The 25,776-nt window shown below is 40.1% G+C and overlaps 1 protein-coding gene across 4 annotated transcripts in view; it reads right to left on the bottom strand.

Annotated features, from left to right (window-relative positions):
* The window catches only part of PITPNM3 (PITPNM family member 3), a 147,625-nt gene that overhangs the window by 33,670 nt on the left and 88,179 nt on the right, over positions 1-25,776 (bottom strand). For all 4 annotated transcript variants that reach the window (XM_076354776.1, XM_076354780.1, XM_076354779.1 and 1 more), the window contains exons 5-10: positions 24,292-24,368; positions 21,844-22,079; positions 13,336-13,525; positions 10,363-10,482; positions 3,481-3,662; positions 350-519 (exon numbers count right to left, since the gene is read on the bottom strand). In XM_076354776.1, the coding sequence (XP_076210891.1) occupies positions 350-519; positions 3,481-3,662; positions 10,363-10,482; positions 13,336-13,525; positions 21,844-22,079; positions 24,292-24,368 (975 nt within the window). The remainder of the gene's footprint in view (positions 1-349; positions 520-3,480; positions 3,663-10,362; positions 10,483-13,335; positions 13,526-21,843; positions 22,080-24,291; positions 24,369-25,776) is intronic.

The raw sequence follows: 25,776 nt of genomic DNA, 5'->3' as shown, positions 1-25,776 counted from the left end.
CCAGACATGAATAAGATGCAATGCTGAACCAAGCACAGATGTTATTTTTGGTATCTTTTTCAAGGACTGATCCTTGGTGAGGTGTAAGCTTCATGTTGTATGACATGGAATATATCATTAACAGCAGAGCAAAAGACACACTATTGTAAATGGGTAAGCAGTGACACCCCTGGAACAACCCTCATCACCTCAGTACCTACCTACACTAACACTCCCATCTTTTAGAGGAAGAAACTTACCTCACTCCCCAGTCTTTAAATAGGCTCCTTTATTTACCGCCTTTTATGAGAGTTTCTTTGTTCACAAAGGTCATTAAGCAGCCTGTATTCTAACCCCAGAAAGAGCTTACCATCCAGGCCAGGCAGAACAGTACTCCTCATGGCCAGCACCAAACCAAGCGGCGATCCAAAGAGGAAGAAATCAGACACCTCGAATTCAAATCGGCCCAGGTTTACTTCTGAGAGACTGGAAGTCACAGGAGGAAAGTCTGCACCATCTTTCAACACACTTGAGTGGATGCTGAGCAAAGAAAATGCACTGATTCAACAATAATGAAGAGGGCATCCAGAGAAAAAATCCATTCCCAAAACAGGCTGCTTAGAAAGCCCTAGCATCTCTAACTAGATCTAAGCAATATGCCTTAAACTGTAGATAGGTATTGCAGTATAGCAGCCACTTATGATTTTCACTGCGGCTATTCAGTAAATTTACTACCTTCAACATGCAAGAGTTTTCTACAGAATACTTATTGGTAAGTTATGCAAGGACTCTGAAGATTGAAGTTTACCTCCCCTCCCTTTTAGCAGTACAGATGTATGTAAGCTTATTCTAAAACTTCTGCTACAAATTCAAACCTACTCAGGTTGTATAAGGACAATGGTATTAAAAGGTTACAGTCATGAAGTATGTTACATGGGTACATAAAAAGCATTGTTCTAATCCGTTCCCTGAGCTATTAACTAGAATTTCACTACTTTTCAACTATTTATTACAGGTTAAAAATAGTGATGCTTATAGACAGCTTTTAATCTTTAAAGTGATTTAAACACTTTCAGTACTTAAAGGGGGCTTACAAAAAAGATGGCAGCAAACTTTTTAGCAGGGCCTGTTGCAACAGGACAAGGGGGAATGGCTTTAAACTAAAGGGGGATAGATTTAGACTAGATATAAGGAAGAAATTTTTTATGCTGAGGGTGGTGAAACACTGGCACAGGTTGCCCAGAGAGGTGGTGGATGCCCCATCCCTGGAAACATTCAGAGTTGGGTTGGACGGGGCTCTGAGTAACCTGGTCTAGTTGAAGATGTCCCTGCCCATGGCAGGGGGGGTGGACTAGATGACCTTTAGAGGTCCCTTCCAAACCAAACTATTCTATGATTCTATGGTTCTGTGATTTACTTTGTATGCCGTACATGCATGAGGTAAATACAGATCACCTATCCCTCACTGACAGAAAAGACTTGCCCCTCATTTAGTTCTGCTGGAGACGAAATTACTACATTCAGAAGCAGAAAAGTAGCATATACACCTGCTGTCCAGTCATGAGACAGAGCAGAACATGCCTCCAGAGTGTGCAGAACCTGGCTGAGGTGCTGACTGTGCTGACTTCAAGAGCTGTAACTGAAGCCCTCGTGAGTTATCTGCACACTACACTCTGCGTCAGTGGCCAAGCATGGAGCAGAATGCAGAAATCCTGAAGACTGGTCCCAAATCAGGCCAGGACACCAGGCCTCTCTTTCAATCTGAGAACCTAGTGACATTCTCAATTTATAACCTGATGTTATTAACTGAAACTCCGGGGACCAAGCTTAGGGCCCCTTTAGGGCAGAAATGAAGAAAGCCAAGAATTAAATCCATCATTGGCACAGCGGTTAGGAGTTACCTCTCTATGCCAAAAGCACTCAGACAAAAAGCACAAGCTGACACACTGAAACACAACCACAGTGTGTAGGACAAGGACATTTCTGTGTGAAAGAGCGATCTTTGTAACCTCATTACTCACGCTGACACAGCACCGCTAAATTGCAGTAAATGAGCTCACGGGGAAAAATGTCTTAATGATCTTACGCAAGTCTCACAGACAGGAAACGAAAGGCTTGGAATCTCTGTGTACAGGGTGGGTCAGAGGATGACATGGTTTGGTTTGATTTGTGGTTTTTTTCCCCCTCTTTACCTTACCAAGGAGTTTTTTCTGCCGTCTTTAGCCTGTGTTTGTCCAGCTAGTCCTCAATAACTCAGCAACAGCCTAAAGTTTGAGGAGTCCAAAATGTGAATGGAAGATAGCACTTTTCTATCTGCTTGCTTAAGTACAGCTGCATGTAAAGCTTTCAGTTTAAAATCATAGATACACAGGAAATGAAAAAAGGCTTGGAAGAAAACTGTTATCTTTGTCTTTTAATTATCCTATTATCCCCCAAGTCTGAAGTCCTTTATACAAGCCAACACTGTGCTTTAAACATAACACAGTACTCCTTCTATACAAGAACCTAAAAGTGACTGACCAAAAAAATCTTCATGTTTTCAGTTGTAGACAAACCAAAAACAACCATTCTGCCTCGGAGGGAAGACACTTTACAATGTATCGATATCCCAATGGTAAACCCAATGGTTTGAAAATAAAAGCAGAATAGTGAACAAAAGCAAAGCAAAGTACATTCAGTCAAAGCAAGAAAAGAAAAGAACTAAACTACTACTAACAAAACTGCCAGACTTGAAGTACAGTAGTAAGTCTGCACCATACTCAGCTATAGCAGAACTGAAACTTCAACACACAATAAGACTTCTCCCTCTGTGTCACTCCCAATGAAATAAAGGAAATAAGATGATGGATAGAGGGAAAAAAGCACAAAGAATTCAGATAAATAAAAAAAAACAAATAGATTAGAACAGGCAGAAACAATGAGACAAAGGGAATGCTTCTCTTCCCATCAAATCTGCATTTTTAAAGTTTTCTTAGGATCAAGGAAAGCTAATTAAGTTAACTCTCCTCCCAACCTTCTCCTCATTTAAGCCAAATGTTTATGCAGGGTTTTTTTTTGTTTTAAAGCTGATCTGAATAGATCATAGACCAATGGGAGCACCTAAAGTAATTATCTCACTCTCTACAGAATAACAGAAAGCCTGTAAGTGAAGTCAGAGGGATCTTTAGAAAGAAAAAAGTAACAGAAATTTAGAATTATGAAGCATTCATCCATCTTGATTTGTGTGGGCTGCACTGAAGAAATGGAACTACTTGCATTCAGTTTTGCATATTCAAAACTCTCACAACTGAATAAAGATTAAATAAAAAACTCTCCACGTGTGAGTAAGTTCATACTAGACCCACTATATCTATGGTTTTCTTTGAGGGGTATACAGTGGCTTTAAGCAAACCTCCAGAAACACACCACAAACAATAAAAATGATTCTGTTGCTCTGGTGCTGACAGGCTCCATTCAATAGGAAAGCCTATTTCTTTTACTCAGTCATCGAACACTAGTTACCTAGACAAGAAAGCATGATGTTGGGTTATAGTATCACAGTCATAGGTGGATGAGTCACTCTGTTTCCTAGGCAACGGCTGCCTTGGCTTCTCATCCTCCATGATTCCCGAGATGTCAATATTGCTTTTGCTCAGGCGTTTGCTGCCACCCAGACTGGAGTCCTCTGCTAAGAGGGGATTATCCTTCAGAGAATGAACAGAGCAAAAGGAAGATTTAGACAGTGACCAAAATACGACAGAGCTTATATGAAATGGCTGCATTTATACATTTGACCTCACTTTATCCAAGAAAGGGTGGAAGGGGTTAGACTTTCTCTCTGCAGTAGAGATAAGGAAAGAGATGAAGACTAAATTTCCCTGTAAGATGTATAGCCTAAAAGCTGGAAGGAGAATCAGGAATTGGGGGGGGGGGGGGGGGGAGAGAAAGACTAACACAAAAGCTTTATCCCTCATGACTTCATCATTCTTAGAGAACTATAAATATCATAAGGTAATCAGAAGGGGCCTTACCTGAGCGCACAAAATGCCCATTACAACATTAATGGTCTTGCTCATCACGTTCCATTGATGCGGGACCTGATTTTTTAAGAATGTGAACTTCTGTGGGATGCAAGAGGAGACCAGTGGTACCATATCTTTAAGGTACCCCTTAAAATAGGAAATAGATTTATTTATTGTTCATTTCCTCCAGCACTTCTGCAGCTCGCACCAGCATCCTCCCTGACATATCCCTATTACCCCCGGACTTTTATTCCTGCATCCATTTCAGTAGCCAATGCAAACGCTGCTTTTCAAAACAAACACCATTGGACTGAATGCCCCCATTCATGCGTGAGATCTGGGTGCATGAGGCATGCAAGATCTGGTTCTTTCTAACAACTGTGTAATCCAATTCTGTATACATCTCCTGCTATTCAGATCAACAAAATAAGACAGTGTGAAAATGCCTGACATCTGTTTTTACAAAACTTCAAAGATACGAACATCAACAAGGCACGCTGGGAGAACAGATACAGTTAAACTCTTTCTAATTGCGGAATTATTGGTTTTCATCCATACTCCACTAACTCTTACCAATGCAGTATGGGATATGATACAACTTGCATTAGCATCTTAATAACTTGCAGAAGATTAGTTTAGGACCAGCATGTTCACAGACAATTATTCCTGTGATGGTACAATGAAAAAACTTAACATGTGGGTAGGAATCTCTTTCTGCATTTCATAGTAATGTAGCAAAATTCACATCATGCCAACTTTCATATTAAAGTTGTGTAAGATTTAAGACCTTGCTTGGCATAATACTAATGTATCTACTATGCTAAAATTAAGCCTCACTTCTTGTAGTTGTTACTGAGTGCAGAGAACTATTTCACAGGGCCAGGTAGGAGGTAAGGGCTCCTGCTGTGTGTTGGCAGCTGACTGCTGCCACCGTTTTGCGTGCTAAAGTGATGTAAAACCAAAATAAAATCTCCACCTAAAATATGTGCTTCTGTTAAGTTGAAGCCAACTACAGGCCCTACTTGTATTTTTTTATGTAACCAGTAACTTTTTTTTCAGCCTGACACTGACTCTATGTAGCTTGATTTGCCCCGCAGTTTACAACCTTACACTGAAGCTCTGTTACAACATCAGTCCTTTTTAGCAACTCTCTCTATGCTCCAGAACACCAGGGACCTTTCAAAGCCAAAATTCCTATAACCAAAGTGTTTATGACAGTTTCTTACAGAGTAACTTTTCATAGGTGAATTCTCAAGAACATAAGTGAACAACATGTCTTTATCTGCTCACGTCTCATGATTATCTCAAATTGATTAGCCAAGTTATTTATTTACCTCTTAGCCTTCGTGATGAGTTCCGATCTCTAGCTTGTTCCCAAGCAACAGTGCCGTGAAAATGCAATATATTTATGATTTTGAATTGTAACTTGCATGCCTGCAACCTTTGCCTAAAATTCCAATTTGGTATTTTTACTATGAATAAATTTATTAGAGTGCATAAGAATATTCATGGTGGCACACAAAATGGAGGTGAATCCACATACACATAGCTGAAACGGAATTTTTAGAGATTGAACCAAAGCCCATGAAATACACTGACAAATCCCTTGATTTAAATCGGCTGTAGGTCAAGCTCTTAAACATCACACCACCAGTGACTTCTGAAAACCGTATCAGTGCTGTCAAGTCTCTGAGTTTCATCAAAACCCTGGTGACATTTTAAGGCTCTCTCGTTAAAATCACATGGCAGATATGTCAGCATCTTGGCTCCCATTACTTTTTAAAAAGGAATTCCTGTCAATGGATTGAGAAAAATGGGAACCCTTGAAGGTGCCAGAGCAAGAAAGCAAATGCAAGGAACTCAACATGATTAAATACTTTTGTTTAGGTCTCTTGATTTCCTGGTGGTCTCAGGAAGAAGTCTGGCTGTTGGAAAGGCATAAAGTTGACAGTAACGTAACACCAAACGCTTTTCTTTTAGTCACACACATATTTCTCCACAGTATTTAAAAACTAGCTTGTGTCACCACAGAACTAGCTAAGAAGACTTTTTAGTAATGGAAACTAGTATCTTCATCCCTGAAAGCTGGTAACAATTCACCTTTGTCCTCTAAGCTTCAGTAACGGGTTCTCCTTGCAGGGGGTGTGTTCTTCTCTTGTGTCATAAGACCTGTCTACTCTCAGACAGGTCAATTTTGCAGGAGTTTGACAGTCTCGGAACAATACTGTGTGGGAAAAGCATCAAACTCCCTTTTCTGCACTGCTATCATTAAGGTTAGCCTAGCATACCTAGCATTTCAGTTATGCATGTTGATTTATTGGGCACGATGTTTCTGTCAGAGACACAGTAGAATGCTAGCTGCTTTTTCTTTTTTTTTTTTTTTGTTAAACTCTAGAATAATAACCATCACCTAAAGCGAGTTAACAGGACATGGCATGCTATTATTGCACTGCACAAGAAAGCCTTCATTTTCTTTGGTCAAAATCAACACATTTTAAACTTGATTTTCTATGGGTAAAACTCAGGTCTTCCAAAGCATACATGCCACAGACAGTTCAATGAGGGAAGAAAAAAGTTGTTTTAGAAGGACAAGGGACTAGATCTCCCTGAGACGACCCTAGGGAAGGTCACTGGGAAATTGGTTAGGCATTGTACAAGAGAGTAGGATTCAAAGTTGTTCTTTTCCTTGTTGCATATAGCTCTCTCCCCACACTCATTTACATTTTCTCCATCACTGCTCCCTGCACCTGTCTCCTTGGACATAGCATTATGCCACTGCATTACACTCTTGAAGTGTCATTGGAACACTTCACAATTCATAACAACAAACGACCCAAGTGAAAACAGACTTTATCACGCTTAGTACTTTTAAGCAACTTGCAAAGAGTGTAAAATCCAACTAGACAAAACAGAGGATGTGAGAAACAGTGCAAGGCTTACAGATGAGGACTGAGGCATGATAGATCAAGAGACTTGGCCAAAGTCACGCAGACAGACTATGGAAAACATGCTCACTGAATCTATTTCTCTGAAGCTACAGAAAGAACAAGTTCATAGGACAGGTATTTCCCATAACCTCACTCAGTACTGGAGCACGTCAGCAGCCCTGTGCATGTGGGGTGAGACTTCATGTCAAGAAGAGATGTTGGAGAACCTAATCTGTTCTCCAGAATTATGCAGATGAGTTGCAGGAAAATGAAACCAAGACAGCAGCAGTATATGATCTATGAGATGAACCTTCCCACACTGTTCCACCTATAGTCTTTCAACAGCCAAGAGCACTTCCTGGCTTCTGTGACAAGTAAATAATTGGTCTTATTCCTGAGAACAGGGAACCTGGGAACTATAGTTAGTGCTGACTCTGGAGCTAGCTTTTATCCCATGAACAATCTGTTCATGTGATAGTCCCTTGGGGACTGAACTGGGACCAAATTCATTTTACACATGTTACTGAACAGCCATTCAATAGGGAAAGCCTGACAGCCATTTCACAGAGACAGCAGGTTATTTGGTGAGAAGTACTATCACTGAGAAATTAGCTTCTCTAAACCATCTGGGCCTTCTCTGCATCTGAACGGTGAAAATTACATCAGATGCTAAGAGTATGTCAAAATGTCTGCACACTGTGGTATCACGGTGAAGAGAAAGTGTTCAAATTTATAGTAGTCTAATACTTTAAAAAAAGTCTTGTTAAAAAATCCCCTATTCAAATCTATTCAAAAAACCTGGCCAGATTTTAATCTCACTGGTCTGAGCATTTAGGTTCACCTTCATGACGCAGTCTTTCTTGTATACTGCAAAAGAGACCGAGACAATTCAGCATTTATATTAGCCAGTTCAGGGAGTGAGAAATCGTTCCAAAAAATATACTAAACCACTTAAAAAGACATTAGGCAACACATTAGAAGAAGGTTGAGGAGATCAGCATAGAGACTATTTGCTGCATTTTAAACAGTTAAAAAGCTTGCTTTCCATTGCTACAAGCTCTTTCAACTCCCCCACATGCCACAATTAAAATCTCATCTGCAGTAAAATGGTATCAATACTGGGATCTGAATCAGTCACCCACAGGTGGCTTTTATTTATCCTTGATCCGCGTGAAGCAAATCGTCAACTTTCTCCATTCATCCTAATGAAGAGTCATCTACTTATGAGTATTTTAGCTGTTGCAACAGAAGAGAACCTTCTTCCTCTTCTAAGAGACAGTGTTCCCAACCAAGTACAGTGACTGCTAATATAAGACTTTGGCTTTCCACTTCTGATGATGTTCACTTCATCCTTCTGTCTTTTAATAACCCAAGGAGTGATATGACGATGATGATGACGACAACGCTGGCTTTCTTTGTTAAGTATTTTGACATTTATAAATGTAACTGATTTTTAAAGAGCAAGAGTTACTAGTCTGGTCTGAGCAGAATGACATTTGCTCTACTGCAGATTCTTTTATTGAACATGCAGGTAGATTTTCAAATACTGCCCTGTACAAGCATGTACACACAACAATCATCATGATCTCAGTAATCATTCACATTTCTGCCTATACTGTAGAAGTCACTACCTATTACAGATAATCCTGACTTGATTATTTAATGTATACTGGAAACTAAAATACAGAAAACAGACTACAACACACAAACCAACAAATACTCACCTGGGATAGTAGAGGAATGTACCATTCTAATTCCTTATTTACATTGCCTCATTAAATTAACAGGCCCTCTCTCTCCAAAAGGAAGTTTCTAGTGCCTAAAACTGTGAACTATTCAGTGAATGTAATGGTCACTGCATCACCAGTCTAGCTTATTATTATGGACCACTTTGAAATAAACTGAGTAAGAAGGGAACTATATAAACCTAATTTACTCTATTTTCACAGTTTATAAGCAGCACATAAAATGCAATGGTTGAGAGTACCTCAGTATCAACCTTATTTCCAACTAGTTTCATTTCACAAATGCCCCTGACATTTGTGAAATGGAAAAGTAAAAAACTCTCTTATATTTCTGCGTCTCAAACTCTTCCAATGAGATCCATTTCTACTGGAGACACCAAGGAAGGGAAAAAAACCAAAACAGTAAAAAAAGAGTCCTCCTGAATGTGTTTCACAGGAGCAAGCTGGGAACAATGGACAGAAAGACAAGATAAGGAAGTAAAGGAATACTTAGTTCTTCTGAACACACAGAGTAGTAGAGATGAAGACGGGAGGAGAAAAGGAAAAAGATGGAGAGAGGAATGGGAAGAGAAGCTCTGTGGTATCAAGAAAGAGATCTGATCCCCACTCAGATTCATCAGCAGCCCTTGCACAATCAACCCCACTGTAGGACTGGGATCCAGGAGGACGATTTCTCCATTTACTTTGCTTGCAATGCACTGTCCTCAGTGCTGGTACTGTCAAAGGCTGGTTGCTGAGAATCCAGAGCCATGTTATTAATGGTGAGTAATTCTCCTTCCTGGAAACATTTAGCGGATGTCTCCTTGCTCGAGAGCACTCCCATCACACATAGCTCTCAACTGAACCAAGCAGGTTGGTATCACTGAGCCCATTTTTGAGGGGAGAGGTAACTAAAGAGTCAAGAGATGAAACAATTTGGCCAGGGTCACAAAACCATCAAAGAACAGAGCGTGGGCACCTCACTCAGTGTCAACTCTAATACACCACATCCCCTCTCCATATCTACTTGAGTCTGAAGTACGTAAGATTAGTTGAACTTCAATTTTCTTTCTTAAGTGTTGAACACAATAATGAAGTTACATGCTAGCATTACTTTAAAAAATTGTTCTTTTACTATCATAAAATCTTTCCTGGATCACAGTTAGAATTAATCCTCCCTTCTCTCCAAACGTAGCACTCATACAGACACTGTTATGCTCAGTGGTCCATTCACAGATCCTCAGGTGACTTGCATTCCTTATCAGGAAGGAGACATTCTTTCACCAGTCACTAAAACTTATTCATGAACACATCTTAATGCTAGACTACCCCCAGGCAATAGCATAAGGAATTCCAGACCCTATGTGAACAAATAGAAAAAATTATAAAAAGAAAGAGAAAAGATTTTGGCAAAAACAGGAGCCTACCAGAGATTACTGAGAGAGGACATGTTTGCATCTACAGTTAGGGATACAATAAAGGGACTTGGTAACCCTACTTTAAAGATTTACAGATAAAGCCTTCACTAGTGATTTCTGTGTATCATAAAACTGAAACTGCAGACTTAATTTTCAGACAGCAATTTTTTGATATATGAGCAAAATCCCAGGCTATCATGGCAATTTACCAAATCCTTAAATTTTCTCTGGTTTATATGGAGCCGATTTCCTCCAGGGAATGATTCTATAATGAATCTATAGGGTTTCAGCTGTGTGGATTTTTTCTCTTCACCTGGATGCTGCTGATGCTTCCTCTCCTGCTACTGTTCCGACTCTCATCAGCTGTATTAGAATTATAGCAGATGGCATCAAAGCCCAAAATTCCTCCAACGCAGTCACCAATGAGACACACCTGAGGAAATAAAAAGATTTTTTTGGGAGATGTAGCAAGTGTTTTGAAAGAAACAAAAAGCATCACAGCACTGCAGAGGAGTTGCTGTCTTACTTTATACCCTTGTTCCTGTTTTTTTTACACCTTGGTTCCTATTGCAGCTGAAAATGTGTAGCCACTTTCTCCCACTTCCTTTTATCTCCAGACATATACCCTATGCCAAGAATATCTGTCCCAGGTACTATTTTGACCAGCTGGGAGTTCTGCCAAATGGGCTAGAATTCTTCCAGCTGCCTGCAGCCAGATTCCAGCTCGAAAAGTCCAGGTCACCGGACAACCTGTCTCACAAAGATTTCAAGCCACTTATTTCCTTCAGAATCATATAGGGAAGGGGATCTCAACAGATTAAACACAGATTGTTACTCCCCTGTCAGGACAAGGGAATGGAACTTTTAAATGAGGTATTAAGCAGAGAGATTCACTCTTGCTTCACATTTAATATAAACATACAAGCTACCTTCAAAGTGTGGACCTGGGAATTAAAATACATAGAGTACTAAAATTGGGAACTCAATAGTTGGAGTAATTTTATGGCACACTAGAATTTACCTCACAAGCCAATTCCACTGAACACCTCCCCATCCCACAAGAGATGATTCTTTCTCCCTGTCCCCCGTCTGTGTCTAAGGATGAGTAATAGCTGTATTACCTTTCTCCTTGATAACAACCCCCACAGTTCCACAGGTTCCAGCAATCCTTTCTCTCCAATTCTCAAACTGAAGCAAACATCTAGGCTGTTGTTCCCAACTCCAACTAGTTTAACAGAAGACATTACCTCTCCTTACAAACCTTAACTTGCTTCTAGCCTTAATTCAGCTTGGCTACAACACTAAACCAAGTTTTGGATAACAGGATGTTGTGCATGATTTCTTCAAAGTGAAGCGTGTTAGGAAAAGCGAGTGTTTCAAGATGCAGGTAGGGAAAAACCTCAAACTTCTCTTAGTGCATCTCCACATTCCACACTCTCTTAACTGAGTGCATTTCTTGGGATAAAAACATTTTAAAAAATAAAATAAAATATCAAAATACATTAAGGTAACATCTATCCTAAGACAATTCTAGTTCTAAAGTTGTATACAACTGAACAGCATGTTGATTTACTCTCTGATTTTCAAATTCCTATGCCACACAATGAAGTCCACAAAGAACTGAAAATTATATGATACAGGTAACCTTAGTAAAATTAACTGCACGTTTTGTGGGGGATTAATAGCATCTCCTTCAATTTACGATTTCATTTCTAATCCTCACTGTTATTGCCATTAAGGTAATGGAGTTAACTTGTTCCAGGTACTGTACAAAACCAAAAAGGCAATCTCTGATGTAATGAACTTGCAATATAAATGGAGAGAAGAGACCCAAATATGAAAGGAAAGGTACACAGAGGGTGGGAGGTCAGGTTATATGGTATGTATTTTAGAAGTACAGGACTTATTCACAGGTAGAGTTGAGATTTCTATCTAAGGACCAAAGCAAAACACTGTAGACAGCACAGAGAAATCACTTCCATTCTAACAATGCTGGTAATTGTTGATGGTGAAAATTCTGTGGAGCATACAGAGGTCATGCAGGCTTTTCCACATGAAAAATTAATATATACGGTTTGTAAAACACACCAAGGAGACTTCTTTGTAGCTTTGTCAAAGAAAAAAAACCCGTAACACTCAATTTCTATTGAGAGAATTGTTTTCACAATTATTTCTGTAACTGGTATAATTCTTCTTTACATAATCTCACCTTTCATAATGTTCTGTCACTGCAGCTGGGCTGTTTTTATGTGTCAAGCAATAATAGTTTACGATGGATATTAAAACTGGCTTCAAACCAAATTTTAGTCTAAAAATATTGCTATGCCACAGCATAATCTTATTACTGCTACGGAAATGAATTTGTTTGTGTAGTAAGACACATGCTTTCCTTCAAAGATTACACTGTACTCTATATTAAATGTCTTTTTTTTTTTCCTTTTTCTGAAGTCTGGAGGTCACTGTACTATAAGGAAGTGCGTGTTTCTGGCTACGTAGAGGGCCCCATCACAAAACAATTTCAGTAACTCACACAGGGTAGCAGTATCCTATTTATTCTATGTGAAGCAGGAAAGTACTGTTTTTTGTAGTCTGAAGATGGAGAAGCAGATGGAATACCTGTGACACATCAGCTGGAAGAAGTTTGCAGGTGACTTCACTGGGGAGTGGGTCACATCACAAAAATTACATGACTTTCCTAAAGTTACACAGGAAATATGCAACACTGCTAGTAACTGAGTATTTGTCTTCTAAGTTTCTTTACTGTCAATTGTTTTATTACTACTGTGATAGAGGCAAAAAAGAAATAGCAACAGTTAAATGTTGGAATCCTTATGCTCTTAGTCAGAGATGCCCCAACTTTTCTATCAGCTATAGCAGGTGTGTGAGGAACTCAGTAACATAGATTATCATTTGTCTTGGGCTGGCATGCTTGTTCACTGCTTAGCATACCACACTTTTAGCGCACAGCTAAGGCTCTTATACATTACCAGAGTTCGTAGCAATACTTAGTAAGAGCTTAGGGGTCAAAATGCTTGTGGGAGAAGGTATAGTATCTTCTAGCAATTGAGTAAGTCCAGGTTAGATACTGCACAGGATTCCAGAATTGTCTTTCTCATGCTGGGCACTGAGAAGGCATTTTGCATAGGCAATCCCATGCTAACATTCATTCATCATATCTGCAGTATTTTCCTGCACTCATAACTCAAATCCCTCAACACAACGGCTTAAAAAGAAACAGCCTTGCTCCGAAGGAATTTTACTTTGATGTAAGAGAAAATAGTCCTACCTGTCCATTAAAACCAGCCCCATCTGTAGATTTGAGAAATTCATTGTAAACTTGATTGGCTCTACTGATCACCATGGCAACTGCATCCTGGTACTGAGGGGATGAAACAGCCAGCAAGGGCAAGGCAGCCAGTGGGATGTGGTCTTCACTGCTGCTGAGACAGCTCTCATCATAGCTGTAGGGATTTAGGCTAGAGAAGGACATGCTATCATCAGGAAAAATGCAAGAGGCAGCACACAGCATTAGAGAATGAACAGTTACTTACTGACAGAAATAGATTGGGCTATTGCAGTTCACAATGAGAGAATACAGGAAAGATCATTTTCTCACAGAATTCAACTGCCTAAAAAATCAAGGAGTTACTGCTTTATGTGGATGAGATCATGCTAGAAGGCATTTCTGTAGTTAAACATACTTGATGCAATTTTTCCACATACGAGAGACATAATTTAGAACAGCAAAGAGATTATTCCGTTTCAGCTTTTTCTTATTCCCATATAACAACTTACTACATCAAAGAACGGGATCCAATCATCACAATGGAATATTGTTTCCTAGAACACGTGTGACAAATGTATTGTTCAAAAGCATATAAAAACATTTTTCCCAGTGTCCCATCCTTTCAAAAAGATGGAACAAAGCTGCACACGTTCTGAAATCATATGTAAATGTTTGCATAGTAACATTTGCAAAAAGGAGGTGACTCGACTGAAAATGCAAGCTTAAATTTGATAGGATGTCAGCTTTATTTTAGCTTGGATGAGCACCCTGCAAGTTTCTCAGTAAATCTGCCAATTGTGTCTTGACTGATTTTTATTGATGAGTGGGGAAAACAATTCACAGAGAGCCAAAGATGCAAGGCACATTAGTGTGTGCCAGATTCTCTTACAGTAAGTTGACTGTCCTTTAGAGATTAAAGAAAAGTCAGAAGTATTTTGGATAATTCAGCTCATCCAAAGTTCATTGAAAGCTGCAGACAGGCAACTTCAACACTATTTTGTATTCACTTTCTTTAAGAACTTTGTGGGCTATCACAATATTAAAAAGCAAGCTGCCTGAAATGGAATTAGAGTCTCTGTCTTTGCTAAAACCTGCATCCTTGAGACTATTACCAGGGTAATGGAAGAAGAACAGAAGACTTGCAACGCTCAAGTATGGAAGCTGGTCTATGTTCATGTCCTGAGCCTCACTGGACACTTCCACACTTGTCTCTTGCTGAAGTACTCCAATGATTTGGTATTTTTCATCTGAAGTAGTATAACAGTTTCTATGTCCTGGAGCTCAGCTGGTCTGCCAAGCTGTGTCAATTTATCAATTAACACAGCTTCATTTTGCCAGCTGATTAGATCATCCAAATGCACAGCAGACATACAGTTATGAATACTAACTCTCAAAAATGAAAAATGAACCTTAAAAACCTACATAAAAAGGACTCATTTACTCTAACAATTGACAGATAACACCTCAGAAAGGGAAAGGGAGAAACACAGGAAGAAAAAAATTATGAAGTAAATGTTTGAAATGGAAAAAAATACCTGCATATGTTTTCATAACAAAAGTAAAATGCAAACAATATTCACAAGAGAACTACACAAAACAGAGTCAATGGAAAAATGAATAGCTGGTAATATTTTTTTTCGTGGCTACAGGAATATAGATCAAACTGAAATCGAGCAATTATTGTCTAGACAGTTAATCACAGTTAACTGGCTTAGAAATGAGGGTTTGGGTTTTTAATTCCAATTTATTTTATTGTAAAGGTTGCGACCACAGAGACCTCCATTGTTATCGTAAACACAACACAAAGGGAAGAAAGATCCAGACCACCGAAAGAGTGTATGGAAGAGATGAAGGTGCTTATCAATAGGGGACATGCTAAGTATTAGTGCTGAAGCTGAGACAAACAGGTAAAATATCAGCGCTGGAGCTGAAAGGAGCACGAGTCTTGTCATCTCGATGCATTGGCAGGACACTGCAGAAGGTCGTTCCAAAGCACCAGCTTGGAAACATCACACTTGCACAAAGGCTGGAGATGGACAGGGAAGGAATCACAAGGAAGCAGCTGAAATCACCAAATGTAAGAGCCTGACAGATTAAAGTCACCGGTGTTAGAACCTAACACCTCCCTGATAAAAGGCAGCAAATGACTAGGCTGCAAGACAGAACTGGTCTTCCATGGTGGGTAAGAGTACCCCTGGCTCCCAGGGGAGAAGTGATTGATGGCACAGTGGCATCTGCCAGCAGGGATAACTGAGACTGCACCATGGAGATGGGGGGTGAGGGGTTACCCAACCCAGGGGGGAGGGGGGAGGAAAGGAGGAACAAGGGAATAAAAGCTTATTCTGAATGCAGAAAGCATCTGGCTAGATGCAGATCAAGACAAAACACTGGTCCCTCCTCAAAACTTCCTCAGGTCAGCAGTCCCTGACCATGGCAGAGGTGAGAGGAGAAGGCAGAGGGGGAAATCACCCATACGGTAACACTTGTTTGGATAACTGTCACGTAACCGTTTTTTGACTTTTATGGTTTGGCTATCTGCACTCCATGCTAACAGTCCTACGGACTTGCTATTGCTGTTTCTGAATGCCAGAATATGCATTTACTTCCTCCACTTTCAGGATAAAAGAAAAACAAGGAATAGAAAATACTCAAATCATAATGACTGGACTTCTCCATACGCTTTCTAATTAAATTATAAAAGTATTTTAAAAAATTGATTAGGAAAATGCAACACCAAGAGCTTACATTGCAGGACCCACCACTGTGCAAGCAGCATGTAAGGGGCTGAGCACTCCAAAACTCATCCAAAAACTTTCATCTCATTTGATTATTCATATGCTTACTTTCCTACTTAAGTGTTTGCTTCCTAAATGTAACTTTTGTTTTGGCCTTTTTTTTCCTTCTCTCTCCTCCCCCCCCGCCCAAGTTTGCAATTACTATTCTCCAGTTTGCCTAATACTGTAATTTAGGAGCTCTAGTCTGAGGTGTGAATCAATGTATGCTCATCAAATCACATGCTATAAAAAGCATAACAGTTGATCCACTCTGGGATACTTTTCTCCCTGAAAAGGGAAGAGACGGCTCTCAGGTCATCTAGCTGGAACAAGAATGTGCCTTAGTTTTAACCCTTATCTGTCCTTAGCAGCAAAGACAGAGATAAGTGTCACAGGAGATGAGTCAATGCATTACAAATTTACACAGGTTGCATAAACAGTGTCTTTCTGATTTATACGAGAGATACAGGAAACTGAAAGTGATGGGAGTAGATGGGAGCAGACCAGATTAAACAATCTGAAACATTTACTAGATGGAGTGATTTTGCCCTTAAAGATTCCTTTTCTTTAAGCCGCTATTTGCAAGGCAGGGAAGAGAACTGCATAGGTGCATTCAGATGAAAAGTCCCAGTGGAATCCCTCAGCACACAGACACAGCATAATTCAAAACCTGTGCCAAGGTAAACAGAGCGTTGTACTACCTTGGCATACACTAAGCCTGCACATTCAGAAAATGGAGGATACATTCAAACCAAACAAGAAATCTTGTGCTGCTGCTTAGTCAGTCATCTGGCTCACCCTCAATGAAACATTACAGTAATTAAAAAAACACTTCCTCCCCCACAGTTTGCTAAATGGAATGTTTACCACAAGTTTATGTTCCACAACTGCATCCTGGAGTTCTGGCTCTGAAAGCTGTTGGCATGAAGCTGCAGATATGTGAGAGCAGGGAATCATCTCTCCTTTTGTCAGCCCCAAATGGGTACATCACAAGCAGCTTCATGCAAGAACACACCAAGGCAATACCAATCTTATGTCAGTGCCGGGAATGATTCTATAAGACATTCAAACATCCAGCTTCGCTATTTTCAGTCTGGCTGAATACTGTGTGCTGCAACAAGAGGGATACAAAAAACACTGAAAGAAAGTGGGAGCTCTGTTCATTTGGGCTGCTAGCACACACTCCTTCTTCCACTCTACCAGCTCTTCTTCCAGATAGTTGAGACCTGCAGGCACTGCATTATGGGATACCTAAGAGACACTACTGAGCCCTGTGTTAATCAATGGCCCAAATGGGCAAGAGTGCTGGTTTTGGCTGGGACAGAGTTAATTCTCTTCGCAGTAGCTAGTATGGAGCTATGGTTTGGATTTGTGCTGAAAACAGTGCTGATAACACAGGGATGTTTTAGTTACTGCTGAGCAGTGCTGACACAGAGTCAAGGCCTTTTCTGCTCCTCACCCCACCCCACCAGCAAGCAGGCTGGGGGGGGCACAAGAAGTTGGGAGGGGACACAGCCGGGACAGCTGACCCCAACTGACCAAAGGGATATTCCACACCGTATGGCGTCATGCCCAGCATATAAAGCTGGGAGAAGAAGGAGGAAGGGGGGACATTCGGAGTGCTAGCGTTTGTCTTCCCAAGTCACCGTTATGCATGATGGAGCCCTGCTGTCCTAGAGATGGCTGAACACCTGCCTGCCCATGGGAAGTAGTGAATGAATACCTTGTTTTGCTTTGCTTGCACATGGGGCTTTTGCTTTCCCTATTAAACTGTCTTTATCTCAACCCACGAGTTTTCTCACTTTTACCCGTCCGATTCTCTCCCCTATCCCACTGGAGGGGAGTGAGCGAGCAGCTGTGTGGGGCTTAGTTGCCGGCTGGGGTTAAACCACAACAGCAAGGATGATCTCCCAAACACTCTGATGCTTCACCTCCTCTTCTACTATCAGTCCTCTTGCTTTACAGGGCAGCAACTTGGACATGCACACACTTCTTTCCTGGTTGTTTCAGTGTATTCCCCCTTGATGCGAACAGTCAGGCACACCTTCCACCAGTCTGGTCTGCACTCTGCCACCTCTTCTTCCTGTATGCCTGTCACAGCTTTAAGTCCAGCTAGTATTTCAGAACTTTAATGTATTCCCCATCTCTTCTCTCTAACTCTGTCATCTGGACAGCAGGCATCACCATTCCTGCACCTTACGGTCCAAAACGTGGTTGTAGACCTCCTCAACTCCTCTGCAGGGTTTTCTACTCTACGTGAGGTTCAAATGTAACCTTGGGCACTATACTGCAACAAAAAGACTATAAAAGTGACCGTCACTGAGGGGAAGCCCCAGACAAAACCAAGAGAAGTTTCTCTTTGTTTAGAAAAGAAGAAATCAAGCAAGTCTGATTCTGTCCTCCCCATCACTACAGAGTTCACTAGTTATTCCTAGTTTACACTTGTAGAAGAGTTGAAGCAGGCCCAAGAGTATGTGTTTCTTTCTCCTTTCTCTATCATGCCATTTGAAATATTTATGTTAAGGAAAATATCACTAAGGAAAGAAATGTTACCTGAAAAGATTCTCTCATTTAATGAGTGAATTTCAAGTCTGAAAAAGCGGGCGAGGAAGAGCAGCTACTGAAATGGATACATCCAATGGAAAACTCCATTTGTTATTTCTAAATTCATTTCACTAAAGCCACGGGGACAAATAACAACATCAAAAACATTTTAAGATTTTAATCGTTTCCCTTACTCAATATTCTGTATTTGCTTAGCTATCCTCTAGAATACTGCTTAGGCTAGTACCAGAACTAGAGCGCAATCAGAAGTACACTACCAGAACTGACAGAATATAATCGATTATCATTACGACGATGTGGAAGCCAATCATACAGCACTCAGTGGAAAGTTTGCTCACCACCTGCTAAAACTTTCATTCATTTAGTGTGCAAGTAAAATGGTGCACAGAAAAGTTGTTTCAGTGGGGGGAAAAAAGTAAAATTAAGTTGGTTACACTATTGCTGCTATGGTCCTCGTTTCTGCACGAACCTCGTAAGGCTACCTGGTCATTTAATAGGCTGGGAATGAAAGCGTAACATCTCCTCAATCATATAGGCTAAGATCAGCCTTTGTTCCTTGGTGTTAATTATCCTACAAAGGAACACCCAGACCACTCTCCTTCCCTCACAAATCATCTCCTCTCATGCTTAACAAGGTACCAGTTGTCAGTGTAAAGTCTCAGCATTGCTGTTTCCTTTCCAGCTTCAGGGGAACACGCCTTAAACCACAGTACCCTCTTACTCCTACATCCCTTAAGCTTTTCTCATATATCCTAGGCTACAGGCACAATCCAGACAGCAGAAATCTTCCTGTTTCTTTCTCAGGCTTTATGTTAGGCCTTTGGTTAATGACAGAAAAATTCCTCCTTGTATCATTTTAGCCTTGTTTCTGTTCAACAAATTTGAGAAGTGAGGCACCGACAGACTGATTTTCTCATTTATGGTCAACCAGGAAATTTGTTACAGACCCAGGAATAGTATCCATATCTCCTGATCCCCAAGTGGATGCTATAACTAGAGTCATATTTCCTCTCCCAAAGGAGTTGCTACATGTAATTTTTCACGTCTCACAGCATTGTCAAAAAGAGTGCATATCTGAAATTGTTACTGCCATAAACAACAATTGTTAAAATTAATAGTAGTAATAGTTTTGCAAGGCGACAATACCTTTCATATGAGCATGCACACAGGAACTTCAAAACATATCATTGTTGATGCACAGTTAACAGTTCAGAGTTATGTTCTTGCTTTGAGTGCAGAAGTGGTGGAGTCTCCATCCCTGGAGGTATTTAAAAGACGTGTAGATGTGGCACTTAGGGACATGGTTTAGCGGTGGTCTTGGCACTGTTAGGTTAATGGTGGGACTCGATGATCTTAAACATCTTTTCCAACCTAAATGATTCTATGATTCTATGAAACACTAGACTAAGCAGGTCTCTCAGATGCAGTTGCTAACTACTCTTCCTCTGAAAGTTGCATTTAGTATTTCATAGTGACTTGGTTTTGTATCAAAATATTGTCACAGCTTTTTACACAACAATAATTTTCAAATGCAGAAGTGACTACCAGGAATCTCAAAGACACTAGACTTAATGCCAATGTGATCTGATGAACTATCTCTTTAAGCCAGACACTAAGAGACATGTACTAAAACATTTCTGTGAGAATTTTCTTAAACCCCTCGGCCCCCCCCAAAAAATCCCAACACCCCCAAAACTTTCCCCAAATCCCAAACCCACCAAACTGTTTTTTTTTCAGTTAATAAGCAGCTTCCTAAAATGAAATCATTATCTCTGCTTCATATAGCAACTAGTAAGTGTTTCCTAGCAGAACCTGGTCTCAGACAGAAACAGGACCTGACAGCTGGAAATCTAAATGTGAATGTCATGTAGCATACCATACTATAGCTTGGTATCGTTTAAGTTTGCAGAGTTATGCTAATTGAGAAATTTACTAATTTTATCAATGACAAGATGTTTGAGGCATTCTTGCCTAGTGCTCTTCATTAATGAAGAGCTGATCCAGTATCTATTGTAATGCACAGCATTCTCTCCCAGTTGCTCTCTAGAAGCCCTGAACTGGGGTCTCTCTGCCTTTATGCATGTGAATTACCAAATTGCTTAAAGCAAACCACCCATCTCTCATGTTAGCAAGGGCAACCTCGTGAGTGCCATCCCCATTTACATCAGTTAGCAAATGCATCTGCTCAGACAGGAAATTCCATCAAAGCTAATGGAATCCTCTCACTATGCATGCAACCAAACCCTAGTTGTACTGCGAACCGAAGCCTTTATTAGCCAAAAGCACTGTTTCCTAGAGACGCATCCTTTGTAGCCCATTCAAGACACTTCTGTATGTGGCATTCTTGCAGGTTAATGATGATAAATGAGTGGTCTACCACTAAATACTACAGGACCTCAGAGTGCAGTATCTGCTATTGGGAACAAACAGATACTAAAGTTTTGTCATCTTAAAATGTAAAAAACATGTTCATATGTAAATTCTCTCTCACCAAGAAGACGTGTTAAATCACTCTTGGTTTAGATATTTATTTCTGTTCTCAATTTCCAGTGCAAAGCAGAATTTACTTAAATCAGCTTAAGTCTCTCAGCAATGCACTGGCTGCACTCTCAGCAATCTCCACTTTATTCCTAAACTCATGTTAGCAATATGCCATTTTTGTTAAAACTATCAGAAGCATTTTCTATAACATCCTATCCCTACAATGGCCAAATAATGAACAGATAAATAAGATAGACAAATGTCAGTTGGCATATCCGCAAGCAGATCTAGCTATGTTTCAATTTTAAAATAAGATAAAATTGACTACTGATTTTTTGGCGTCAGATTTGGTGAGGGGGGAGCAATTTAACAGTTATCACAGTTTTCTTCTTCTTTCCAGATTTCTTCTGGATTTTTTTTTTTTCCTTTTGGATGAATGTGGACAATAGGCTGTAGTCCACCATGGGTTTTGGTTTTGTGGGTTTTGTGGGTTTGGTGTTTTTTTGGTGGTTTTTTTTTTTTAAATAAATACATCCACTCAGAAAAGGATGAAAGATCACTCCAAGTCTTGCAGTAAGCAAAAGATTAAGAAGGATTCGCAACATTTCATTATGAAAAAGACAGGTCACAGAAATCCATTCAAAACCACACTGCAAAGCCAAACATTAGAAAATGCAAATCAACTTACTTGGAAACAAGAGAGAAAGCCGCTGAACAGATTGCTGGGCAGGGAACAAGTCTGATTAAGATGTGGCCCAAAGCGGCTGGGAAATGGGCTTGGGTCACTTTCTCAAACACAGAACTGAAGGTGTTGATGTCTGCCAGCTTGCTGCTGTGGTCCCCACCTCCAGTGTCTAAGATGTTCCCCCCATGTAGGATCAAAATTAGCACATGAGTTTTGCAGTTCTGGCGTTGAACTCCTTCCTGTGAGAAAAACAGGGAATAAGAACAGAGGAAGCATTTTTATGGACAGTGTTGGTATACTTGGTGTCAACGTTCACAAGCAGTTAGCGGTGATTTTTTCTCTCACCCCCACTGTGACCTTTTTGTGATATTTGCCTACACTCGGGGGGGGGGGGGGGGGCAGTGTGTGGGTGGGTGTGCCCTGTGTTCCATTTAATTCAAGTGTGCCTGAACCAAGTAGAGCACACTATGCTCTGCCAGAAAACCCCTGCAGCACAGATGTAGGTTTCAGATCAACAAAGATTATAAACAGCTTTGTGTACATCAAAAGCTATTTTAAATATATTGAGACTGGAGAATACCAACATCCACAGACAGCCTAAGTGAACGTCTGTCTAGGTATCATGAACGAGGCTACTGCATTTACTGGAAAGGTTCTAACTCAAATCATCACAGGTTCTAAAAAGACACATTTTTCTGCCAATGAAAACATCCAGCAAAAGCAGCTGGTACAGTTATCTCAGCCTTTTGAGATTGGCAACTTATTAAAATGAAAAAAATGGGGCTAACTTACCCAGACATTTACTGAAAGAGTAAAAAAATGTATCATTGCTGATATCCATAAACCTCACAAATACATTTATGAATATGTGAATACATGCATACACAAACAATAATCAGTGTGCTCTGTAGAATAAACAAAATATTATCTACTTGAGACTGGAAAAACATTTTGAATGTCTCACAACTCCGCTTTTTTTTCTTTTTTACCCCTTGAGAGTTATGTGCACTCAAAGAAGAACTCAGTTATACATTAAAAGATTAGGATATTTTTTGTTTTTAAATCTTGATTACCATTTTCTTCTTCGCTTTGGATCACATGATTCCTGGAGACTTCTAGTTCCTGACCAAATATGAACACACAATGAAAATAACAGTAACATTTCTTCTATTTGTCTGAGGATTGTTAATTGCTAGATTGGGTTATTTACTGAGAATCAGGCAATGTTCTGGACACTTTATTCTTAAGTTCTGGAACGAAAGCCACAATCTTCAACAGTAAATACAACATGAGAAAAATTGTTCTGACTTTAACAAGAATAACATTAATTGGAAAAGCTGACAAGTAAACAAGCACACACATACATTTCAGCCTGTAGTTTAGTGAGGGGTAGGGGTGGAAATGTTGTTGACATGGATAAGCCAAAGAAACTGGTAACTTTAGCACCTGTATAATGGTGCTAAATGGTTGAAAATGAGAGAATTATAAGTTGTTCCATAAAGCCACTATCTCTGTTCAGCCCATGATTTTTAGTATCCAGTAGAAGTATTCATTGTGAAGGCATTTTGCTGACCTGCCTTGTATCTGCTTAAGTACTGGATCTTACGAGAATTTTTAAGGTTCCACTTTTCCTTGCTCTAATTTACAATTTCCCTTTCCATATGGACCCATTCCAGTTATTCAGAAGAGAAATTTAATTCCCTTTAAAAGCTAAGTGTAGCTCCTTCCACAGCCAATGACAGCTTGTAAATAAGTGGCACTGCTGATGGGTTGGTGGAACTGAAAGCTTCGAAACAGAGGGAATAATTCAAGCGGGTCAACATCGCTAAAGTCACTGTTACAAAAAGTCTCTCAGCTGGATTTAACTGCATCCTTCACAAGAGGACTCAAAGGGAATGAAATTAATTTGCCTCTCAGCAGTAGTTCAGCCATGACTGAGACAAGGGGCTCAAGGGCTAATCAAAAGGACGTTTGAAGTCAATCAAAGACTGTCATCATTTTCAGGGGGTTGTAGGATTGGAATTCGTAAAAAATGGAAAAGTAGACATTTCCATTGCCTGTCCTATGCGTGAACAGAGGACCGTAATCAGTTAACTGGAAGGAAGACAACTTGTTTAGATTCTTTGCTGCTTCAAAAAAACCCCAATTTTGTCACTATCAATTTCATGACTGCTGCTGAATCTGCTTCACAAAACCTGCATTTCCACTGAAGTACTAAGTAGACATAACAATTTCTCTTCAGTGAACTGGGTCATATTTCCACATAAGTTAATTATGCAATGTCTAAAAAAGCTTGTGATGATTTTCAGTGATTGCATGTGCACCTACTGAACAAGGGAAAGACACACTAAGCCACCAAATGGGTTTATAATTCCATAATACAATATGAGAGTATTTCCACATGTCTACTCCTTGGAAATCAGCACAGCTTGTTTTGGGAAACAATCTCACCTCATTGTCCTCGTGTATTTCAACACTGCCTTGTGCCGGGAACCTTTGTTTTCTTAAAGAGGCTCTATATAATTCACCTAAAAGGAAAAGAGACACAATTGATCATATAAATATTTGTCTGCCTCATCTTTTACAGACATCTATGGAGGTAAGGCACATTTCTAGTTTCAAGACAGAAAGATCTGTTCACAGGAAATCCTGTGGACAAACAGAACAATAGACAAGGTTTCTTGCAGCCCTACATATTAGAGGCTCTTCTATTCTTAGCAGCAAAATTTAGAACAGGATTCAGGTCCTTATACAGAGGCGTGTAGTACCGGTACAGCTACTATTAGTCATCTGTGCCTTTCTGGAGCAGCAGTAGAAGAGGTCACCTGAGGTTCTGCATCATCTCTGCTCGTCCCATACAGATACCGATACCTTAGATACTCTGGTATGACTTAAATGGCACTAAACACCTATATATAGGCAAGTGAATTAAGCCTTTAAAGTTCTCCAAAGACTTTCAGGATCCAGCTCTTCCACAAACCTCTGTGACTACCTGGGAAATTCCCAGAAGTAACTGCAGTGCTCCGTTACCAGGATGCAAAATGGGAGTAACAGATCATAGAGCAAAAGACAGTTTCTCCTCAAAAAAACCCTCGTAACCTGAAAAATAGGAAATAACATTGCAGAGAAATACAGTGCTTTGCTAATACCTTTTCACATCAGGATCGCACGTGCAACATCCTCTGTTATAAACACAACAATGAAAGTCTCCACATTGACTTCAGAGCATGACCAAACAGACCCAAAGACCCACTTGTGACTACTTCTTAGGCAGACTGGCTGGACCTGCTATAAGTGGTGGAACATTCACAATACCAGCTTTAAGACCATGAGACTGTCCACTGTATGGCCATGGGAAGCAAAACTTAGGAAGCATTTCTTTGCAGAGAGAGTGGTCAAACACCGGAACAGGCTTCCTAGAGAGGCAGTCAATGCCCCAAGCCTGTCAGTGTTTAAGAGGCATTTGGACAATGTGCTTAATAATGTACTTTAACTTCTGGTCAGCCCTGAAGTGGTCAGGCAGTTGGACTACATGATTGTTGTAGGTCCCTTCCAACTGAAAATATTCTATTCTATAAAACTTCTACAGCTGGCTATGAAAAGCTGCCCTCTGAACAAATCTGGTCTGTCTTTGAGGACAAAGATGACGACGGTGTAGCACTATCCACTTTTTTTTTTTAACTGTGTTTCTTCAGTCATTGGAGAGCATTGCTAAGGGATCTTTCTGGTCTCTTCATAATGCAGTCTTTTTTCTACAGCTGCATGTGTTAGTTACCTAGGAAACAGCTATAGGATGAAATTTGATTAGCACTGTTGTCAGTTTCATTGTCACATTTATATATGGGGTCAACCTAATCCTTACAAATTAAAGGAATGTTCCATACTCCTGTCTCTTACAGCACTTATGAGACATCTACGTCAGAGGCGATGAGCACA

The sequence above is a fragment of the Aptenodytes patagonicus genome, chromosome 17 (genome assembly GCF_965638725.1).
Source record: "Aptenodytes patagonicus chromosome 17, bAptPat1.pri.cur, whole genome shotgun sequence".
NCBI classification, from domain to species: domain Eukaryota; kingdom Metazoa; phylum Chordata; class Aves; order Sphenisciformes; family Spheniscidae; genus Aptenodytes; species Aptenodytes patagonicus.
The sequence above is the reverse complement of the archived record's forward strand: the minus strand, read 5'-3'. Positions and strand labels throughout refer to the sequence as shown.